The 9,583-nt window shown below is 37.3% G+C and overlaps 1 protein-coding gene across 1 annotated transcript; it reads right to left on the bottom strand.

Moving 5' to 3' along the window:
• Positions 1-3,967: 3,967 nt before the first annotated feature.
• tagln2 (transgelin 2) lies at positions 3,968-9,263 on the bottom strand. The gene is made up of 5 exons (XM_016560543.1): positions 9,097-9,263; positions 6,086-6,270; positions 5,831-6,002; positions 5,518-5,620; positions 3,968-4,680 (listed from the first exon to the last, which is right to left on the bottom strand). Exons 2-5 carry the CDS (start codon positions 6,263-6,265, stop codon positions 4,533-4,535), a joined length of 603 nt encoding a protein of 200 aa, XP_016416029.1. The 5' UTR covers positions 6,266-6,270; positions 9,097-9,263; the 3' UTR covers positions 3,968-4,532.
• Positions 9,264-9,583: the final 320 nt, after the last annotated feature.

Raw genomic sequence — 9,583 nt, 5'->3', positions numbered from 1 at the left:
AAGGAAAGCTGCACATCAACCTTGACCACCAGCAAGCATGAGAGTGACACACAGGTGGCCATTCATCAGAAAGTGGAAGACAAAAACATCAGTGAAACTGTGACTCAAAATGAGTCGAAGGTGAGCCATCCAATGTGAATACCACAATACACTCACCAAGTATGATTTGATTCATGAGCTCAACAATAAAAAATGAATACAGACTAGATTGCTGAAGATGATACATGCACCTGCAATATCCTGTAGTGGAGGTACTTCCAGAATGCCATATCCCAAACACTGCAAGACACACAGCTTGTGAAGAACCTCAGTGATGCATTGTCTACGGCATCTCCCAAGAGTCACACAATCAAACTCTGAGAGTTGTTTAATAAATTAAAGACTATCTATAACTATCTATCACTATCAAACACAATTGTGAATTCAACAAGCAAAACTGTTTAGGTGTATAAACATAGGTGTATAGAAGCAGATGAGTCCAGGATAAGAACGTAACGCGCGTTTAGCGTTTTCCTCCCATAGAAAACCGTTATAAGGAAAACGCTTAACGAGTAACGTTAATTACAGGCCTAACGTTACAGCTAATCACAGTCTGTCGGATTCTGGAGTGTAGTAGAGTTTTGAATAAAATTATAAAGAATAAATAAATTAATAAATAAATAAAATTACATTACAATATCACTCACCAGAAAAAATGGATCCCAGACTTGGACGGCCTGTTAGTACAATTAACCGCACAACAAGACATTTTATTTGATAATTTTAAGAAATAATCACGAAAATAACCCATAGACTGAATAAAACAAAAGCAGAAACACGGCAGAGATGCCAAGTTCAGCGGCTGATAGAGACAGCAACGTCAATCCACCTGTCACTCAAGTGGCCACGCCCTTAATTATGCAGAATTTTAAGGCTTAATATAATTTAAACGGATGAGTTATAAAAAAAATTCACCCCCCTCACAGTTGTCATGAAGGGCAAAATTAGCTATATAGACCAAAATCATTTTTCGAACCAGGCTGTAAACATGCTTTTTTCTGAGGTAAAGTTGGGCATTTTAACATGGGGAGTCTATGGGATTGACTCCCTTTTGCAGCCAGTCTCTAGCGGTCAGTTGATGAATTACAGTTTAAGTCACTTCCTTGTTGGCTTCACAAGAGAGAGCGGGAGGTTGCCGCTCGATAAAAACAGGCTATCACACACCTGACCTGACCATTTTTTTTCCTGCCCTTATTTGTATCGACCAGCAGGTGTCCCTAGCGTGCATTTAAAGCCTCGAGAAATGAACCATAGACCCATCTGACTGTAAAGCTTCAAAACTTCATGAACCTCCATCACGCCACCACTTGAATTGAAGATTGTTGCGACGTTTCACAGGAAACCAGCGCTTTTCTGTGTGTGAAACAAAGAACGCTTATGATGCGTGGGCGTGATATATAACAACTGCCACTAAATTCCTGTTCTCTATGTGCAGTCCAGTCAAGTTCTACATGTAAAGTGTATCTATTGGGAGCTCGTTGTGTGCATGGAGGCAGTGTGTCATGCTGGATTAGAAAAAGGTCTTTCCAAACTGTTGCAACAATGTTAGCAATTCTCTACAATGTCATGATGCAACATTAACATCAGCTTTCATTAGAATTACTGAAATAGCAAAACCATTCTTTAAAAGGGGGATTGCGTACTATTGGCTGTAAAGCATATATTCTATGTTAGCACTGTGCATAATTTATTTAAAATTTGAATACGCTTATTGATTTACTGACTACTCGTTCTGCATATGTGTTCTGCTCTACATAAAGTATATGCAGATGCACACATTAAGTATTTGAATGTAAATAATACTAATTATAATAATCACGATTACAATATTAAGGTAAATAATCTACAGTCGTATACAAATGTCACAAGCCCAGTAAGCGTGTATTTAGTTGATGATTAAATGATAGTACAACGAATTGTTTATTATTCATTGATGTTCAGCCAAGGGCTACAGCACCCTCCGTTGGTGACTAATTATACAAACCATGCAGAGAGCTCCTTGGACCAGTTATTCTTATTGGTCAAATTTCTGGTGCTTGTTTGGGTATTGGGAATGTTGCTGTCAGTTGAGTATAACAGCAGGGGGCAGCACAGGACAGATAATGTGTCCATGTTCATCTCTTCACACCCTAACCACATAAATCTTAACGAATCTGACATTTTCACAGTGGTCATAACTCACAAGTCATTTAGTTGCACGAAAAATGCTTTTGTTGTGGTTGATTAAGCTTCAAAACCACAAAAATAATAAGCATTGTATTTTCCTGTTATTCACGTTCCTTTCTAGGCTGTGGCTTGTTGTAGCAGTTGTTGTTGTTGTTGTTGTTGTTTTAACATGAGTGTTATTGGAATTTCTGTTATGTTATTCTGGTTATTTGCTCAGCCACTAGAGACATATGTTAAATCATGTAATGGACAGACCAGGAAGTGTGAAGGCAGGATGTAGAAAAGGAAGGAAGGGGAGGACGAAGGGGTGTCAGTAATAGACGTAGGAGTTATAGAGTTTGCAGATGTTTTTCTTGTGTATTATTTTTTTACAATGGTTACAATGACATTCCAATGCTCCTCTGAGAACAGTGTCGTTTTTTGCTTGCAAACACTTTTCCTGCACCAACCTAATAATAAAAAAACAAAAAAATAAATCCATCGTGTCTGAATACTCATAATATGACATGATGTACTTATTCAGGACTACTCATTTCAAACTTTTGTTTATATGGATGTTAGTTTAAAGTTACATTGTAATGGAAGCAGTGAAAGATCTTTTCTTCTGTATTGTGATGTACACCCAGGTGAAATGGATCATTACTTGTGCAGTCCATTGGTTGTTGAGTAGATGGAAGCATATCTGATAGGAGCTTGGCTGGTTGTAAGAAAGGGGCAGGGTTTAAGCGAACTAAATGACTGGGGAAGTCTGGCATACAACACCAGAGAGAAGTCTGTTGTTTCACCAGAAGATTATGCTATGACATTGAAAAATGACCATATGCATGGATGAATTGCTCACAATAAGATCAATAACATGCATTTAGAAAACAGGGTAAATTTCCCTTTTATTCCAACCTTAATTTAGAGACTGTTTTGCTTTATGAGTGTGCTCTGTCCTTGTTTTAGGAGGCATGCCAGTGAGCGAAACGGTGATCAGTGTGGATATGTACAGTATACAGTATGTGTATGTGTACATGTCTGTATTTGAGTGTGCAAATATACTAGTCAAATGTTCTGGACACACTTAACTGAACATTTGTTCATAATGAATAAATTTTTTTTTTTATTTTTATTTTTTTTTTATAAACCTTGGTCTGAAGGTATGGAGACAAATATAAATTGTGCCAACATAAGAATTTCTTTAAAAAACTAAAACTTCAATTTAAGGAAAATTATATTTGTTAAAATTCCTGTTTTTTTGTTTGTAATTTTTATAGTTTCGTTAATAGATTTTTTTTCTAAAATGTGGAGAAAATAGATTTAGAGTCTGTGTCTAAACTTTTTACTGGTAGTGTTAGTCCATGTCCATGCCTTAATTTATTTTGCACATATATTGTTGCTATGGTACTGCTGGTCTCTGGATTGAGTGAGAGAAAAATAATGGTAGGAAAAAAGCTAAACCCCACCCTCAAGCGCCACCTCCAATTTTCCCCATGTTTTAAAGCGTTTTGCAATTGCTGTGGGCCTGTGGCATTCCACGACATTGCTCACATACAAGATCTGCCCCTCTCTCACTCCCTCTTTTTCTTCTTCTCAGATCTGTTTTCTTTCTTTCACAAGTAAAACCTAATCTTTGTCATCAAAAGCAGAAAGCACACACTGGATAAAGAGATGGTGTGAGAAATATGTTGGGGTCAGAAGGGTGAGAGAAAAGCTGTTATCTGGCATCTGTAACTGCCAGCATTGTTACATAACTCTCGGTGGCAGAGAAGCTAAGCAAAGGCTGGAGCACAACTGAGATTTCAAAATGTAACTGAATTTTATTAGCAAAATCAATTATTAGTCACTCATGTACAATGAAAAAACATATTGATGTAAAGCCCTAGATTCATATTGATTTTAGATCAGGAACTGAAGCATACAAATCAGATCCACAGAAACACAAGACAAGACAACACCTGACTGTGCAAGGCCGAATTCTCCTTATAGGCATTTTGTTCCTATGGAGTACAGCAGAATGTGTTTCTCTGGAATGTATATAATAGAATAATGGAATGTATGTCCGTCTGCACCCTAATAGAATTTACGGCAGACTAATGAAATTGTAATGGAATGTATAGGATATCAGCTCATGCGTAGGGAATAGTTGGTTTCTGAAGAATAGGCCTAGAGCAGCTTTATTTTGAAATTATACAATGAATTTGTAAACTTTGGTTTAAGCAAGTGTGTGTTCTGTTCATTGTTATTGTCCAGCTGGGGATTGCTGAGGGTTTAAGTGAGACTCTACGTCTGGTCTGCCCTGCTGATGGGCCAAGAAGGACAGATCACGGATCATCAGGCCTTTATTAGTTGTTGAAGATCTGCCGAGGTCGACCGTAACCAGTCATGCCCGCCTGCGATGCCCCTTTGTTAGTGCCCATCTGTAGGCCGATTACACTCTGACCTTCTTTCAGCTGCTCGTCAGAGAACTCCCTCTTGTTCTCCTGGGATTTCCTGATGTCGAGATGAGAATAAATCATTCAGTAAACATGTTCTACTGATTAAATGTGTGGGGGTAGTAATTTTTTTTAAAGAAATCATAACATTTATTCAACAAAATGCATTCAATTGTTCAAAAGTACAGACATTAATAATGTTACAAAGGATTTCCATTTCAAATAAATGCTGTTCTTTTGAACTTTTTATTCATCAAAGAATCCTGAGAAATAAAATGTATCACAATTTCCACAAAAAAAATTAAGTAACTATTTCCAACAATAATGACAGTAAGAAATGTTTCTTGAGCAGCAAATCAGCATATTAGATTGATTTCTGAAGAATCATGTGACACTGATGACTGGAGTAATGATTCAGCTGTCATTACAAGAATAAATTACATTTTATAATAAATGATAACAGTTGTTTTAAATTGTAATAATATTTAAAAATATTACTGTTTTTACTGTATTTTTGATCAAATTAACACAGCCTTGGTGAGAAGAGACTTCTTTAAAAAAAATCTTGCAGACCCCAAACTTTTGAACAGCAGTGTACTTTTTTCAAGCAACTTTCACTCGCCACCAAAGGAACTGTATATTTGTTTATAACAGTCTCTCTCTTATTTTGTAATAATAATAACATATTTCTATGAGACACACACTTATCTGTGTTTGCTGATTCCATGCTGGACACATTAAAAATGTCTGGCCAAAAAGTGTTTGTAATCATGTTGCTATGACAATAAGCCACAACTGCAAATCGGCCATTACAGTGGCTTGTTTTTGTTTTTTGGTCGCTATGGCAGCCGGGTTCATTTTGCGAACAGGAAGAAGAAACTACAACAACACTCACTTGTGGAACCAACTAGGGTCTCCGCGGTAACAGCCATCATCCTTAGTAACAGCAAGACTCCCTAAAGACATCAGTGTCATTTGCACAGCGGCAAGGTCCTTACCTACACACACACAAACATATAAAAAATAAAAACTGATTCAAAATATTAATAAATTCTGTAATAGTATATAAAGCTTCTAAAATAACACTGTTATATGCCAGTTCTGTTTTCAATGGCATAAGATCAAATCAAGGCAAGAGAGTTAATAATTTTCCAGGAACTATGTAAATACGCTAAGATCACATGAGGTGGAAACAGGCACTCACTCACCCTCCCACAGGTCAACTGTTTGAAAGATATCAGACTTGGTGACCCCATAGCGTTCAGCAGCACCAAGGAACTGAGAGATCTGCTCCATCTGTTTAAAAGCCATTGCAGAATTTTGGATCTTTTTCACAAGCTTTGAATCCTTAGCAAGACTGTTAATCAGCTCACATAAAACCTACAAAGAAAGAATAGAAAAAGAGATGAATAAAAAGGTGAAAGGATTGTGATGATGTTACAAAGATGGAAGTGGAGTCTTACACATCCGTCCTTAAGCCATTGCTGGAAGCCTTGTTTTCCAGGTTGAGGTTGTCCTACAGAATCCCCACACTGAGCGATGATCCACTGCACCAGCCGATCCTCCAGCTCTGGATCGTACTTCTTGTCAATCTTACTCTGCACCTCACGACTCAGACCGTAGGATGGACCTTTATTTGCCATTTTGCCTGAGAAAACACACACAATGAAAGTCATTTTAAAGGCCACCTATTATGCTGCAAAATTCACTTTTACATGTTGTTTAAACATAAATGTGTGTTGGCAGTGTGTACACAACCACCCTATAATAATAAAAATCCACCCGCTCCTTTTTTAATCCAGTTGTAATTGTTCGGGTCATATTAACAGCATAGACAGCAGTATGTACTGTATATTATGCTGCTGTCACTTAATACACAGATCTAATATAAACATGTGATTTCTTTCCAGCTGTTTCCCTTCACCTACATAACCGACTGTGTTTTTGTAACTTATCCTTGTTTTTAACATAAACTTGTGTGTGTTTGACCGTTTAAGCGAAATAAGGCATGAAAGAGAACTTAGTTTAGTACTCACATGCTAAATGACAGCTGCTTTCTGTGCGCAGAAGTTTAAACTGATATGGCTTTAAAACGCATTATTTCAGCACAACAGACATGATAATCAAAAGATTTTTAGCAGATTATCTGAGGTTTGAGCTGTAAAGGCACAGTCCTATTCTGGAAAAGGGGCGGGGAGCAGCAGCTAATTTGCATTTAAAGATACATGCAGGAAAACAGCATGTTTATAATGATATAATGATATAATAAATGATCTGTGGGATAATTTGAGCTGAAATTTGAGCTGGGGGGGGGGGCACCTGAGACTTATATTACATCTTGTAAAAATTGGCATAATAGGTGCCCTTTAATTTATTTTAGTTTTCATTAGTTTCCTCATCGAGTTAGTTTAGTTCAGTTTTATAGTGCTTTTTTAATGTTTTATAGTTTATTTAATTCAATTTTAGTTTTAGAATTGTTGTGCTGCCAAAGTTATTGTGTTCGCTGATATCATTTAAATATTGGCATTTAATTTCTCAAGGACATCTAGTGTTATTGCTAGTATTATCTAGTGACATTTTCATGTTTAATGCAGGAGGGTTAAAAAATCATGAACTAAAATTAATTTGAGCTCCATTTTTATTTTATTTAATTTCAGATGTTTTTTAAGTATTTGAGTTTAGTTTCAGTTTTTCCAGTTCTGTTATTTATCACTGGACCAATGTGCCAGATGTGCTTTTTGTGTATTTAAGCTGCCATGCTATTTTGCATGATCTGTTCAGGCAGGTTTGGTTTTACTGTTAAAAAACCTGAATCTGTGTAGTCAGAGGATTTAGCTAAGGAGTATCTAACTGTGATGACTGCCATGCAAATCCCTTTCTTGACAGTAATGCAAAGTTTCAATGCAAATAATGGATGCATTCTGGTAATAAACTGCATAGTGTAGTCTGTAACCGAGCAGCCTCAATCTCTGACAACACAACATAACCTCGGAACCGGCAAAGACACAGACATCTCAGATCGAAATCAGAAACTGATGACCACTGAGTGCCAGCAATGCTGCAACCTGCTTTTGTGTTAACATGTTCTTATCTCCTTTCAAACTGCTGTTAGGCCATATTGGATTTATCAGGCCCTCATTTGAATTCATTGCTGTTTCAGGCACCACATCGAGAACTAAAATGCAAACACAACAGTATAGGCAAACTTATAGAGATAGAATGTGAGAGACAAGGTAAAACTCAAAGATAAATTAGTTAAAGTCCAAAAGTCATCTAAAGAAAACGGTGGCCTGTTTGTGACTCCAAACACTTAAAACATACATACTTTCTTCCTATTTTCTTGCTGTTTCCTCTTGTGTCCAGTTTAGTGCGTTCAGATTCCACAGCTATGAAACCTTTCATACACATGTACACATCCATGTCCCTTTAAATCACTTAACTCACACATCATCACTATGGGTGATATATGCAAAAAGACAAGTTACATCCTGCCCTGCCCATGTTTGAAGAGGAGGTGAGGGGTGTGTGTGTGTGTGTTTGTCCTGATGAATGTAACTCTACATTTCCCAGTAAATCTCCACATTTTGGTCCATATATAAATACACACACGAACATATGAGCACACCTGGAGTCTCTGATGCAATCATACTGAGTTACAAAACTCTCTCGTAAATGTCCTCATATCTCAAATTACGTAACAATGTTCATTTTATCTGCTATTTGACTTCAGGCTCAATATCATGCTACACTAAGACTCTCTCTTCAGCTCTTAATAATATCTTATAAGAATGAGATGTGGTATGTAAGCAAACACTTTAGATACGGTAAATGGAGAGACAAATAATTAAGAATGACTTTATGTGATATTCAAATTTGTTATGGTTTGTCAAACCCAAAAATCATATTGTCAACTGAGCTTTAACCACTAACACTCAGTCCTCAAACACAGGAAACCAGGGGCTTTTAGAGGAGCTGGTTTCAGTTAAGAACCAAAAGCATTTTTACAGAGATCTGATACTCTCACTTAAATCTCACGAGAGAGAGAGAGAGAGAGAGAGAGAGAGAAGGAGTATAAAGAACAACCCTCATTTGAAGGGGAAAAATATGTGCGTCATGCAGCTAGATTATTATTCGGTTTTGGAGTATGCCGTTTCAGAATGGAGAAGAATGAACTTGCAACATCATTAGCTATTGCCAATAAAAACACTTTATAGACAGGACACGTAAAAACAGGCAGAGGCATTCAACAGTGTTCTAAAGAATGAACTACAATTCTGAGATTTCTTCTTCGTTCAGATGTCATTCGCTGCTGTAGTCAGTTTGTACCACTAAATCACATCTTTAAATGCTCAAAACTTTTTCTCAATCTGTCATTCTTTCTTACTGTCCTCTCTTGGTCTTGGTGCGTATGACATATTTATGTACGAAATCATTTTAACTTGGCAATACATAATTTTATATGCACAATACTTACCAGTTTATGTGTAGAAACCCTGCTCAGTAGTCTTGATGTGAAAATGCGTATTCTGTGATGCACACAACTCTTGTATGTCTGTGTGAAAGAGAGTCTCTTCCCCTTTATGACAGAGTTCAGGGTCCAAGCTCAGGGAGTGCCACCCTCATGGAAATTACTTCACCAAGAGTGAGACCAAGCTTGAGAAAGAGGGAGTGAAGGACAGAGCAAGAAAGGCAAAAGAGGAGGTAACCACATCCATAAACAGTCATGACTTTTTTTCAGAATCTCTTTTTCTTCATCGTTTTCTGCCCCTCCCATCCTCTCTCAGTTTCCTGTATTGCAATGTACGTCCTTATTTGGGAGAGGGAAAAGAAGCGGTCTGGACAGAGTGAGGAATTTGTTCACATGCCTTCCGCCCAGAGCAGCGGGAAGAGGGCGAGAGGAATGACATGGGCATGAATGAGAGAATATCTTGGCATTTTCTATGGGGCTGCTGATTAGAAGC

This window comes from Sinocyclocheilus rhinocerous, unplaced genomic scaffold (assembly GCF_001515625.1).
Source record: "Sinocyclocheilus rhinocerous isolate Xijiao unplaced genomic scaffold, SAMN03320098_v1.1 scaffold77, whole genome shotgun sequence".
NCBI classification, from domain to species: Eukaryota; Metazoa; Chordata; class Actinopteri; order Cypriniformes; family Cyprinidae; genus Sinocyclocheilus; species Sinocyclocheilus rhinocerous.
This window is presented reverse-complemented; position numbering and strand designations above follow the sequence as displayed.

Coding starts and splice junctions, on each gene's coding strand:
- tagln2 (XM_016560543.1), bottom strand. CDS start 6,265: ATGGCAAATAAAGGTCCATCCTACGGTCTGAGTCGTGAGGTGCAGAGT. Junction 6,003..6,085: donor AATGGCTTAAGGACGGATGT/GTAAGACTCCAC, acceptor CTTTCTTTGTAG/GTTTTATGTGAGCTGATTAA. Junction 5,621..5,830: donor AACAGTTGACCTGTGGGAGG/GTGAGTGAGTGC, acceptor GTGTGTGTGTAG/GTAAGGACCTTGCCGCTGTG.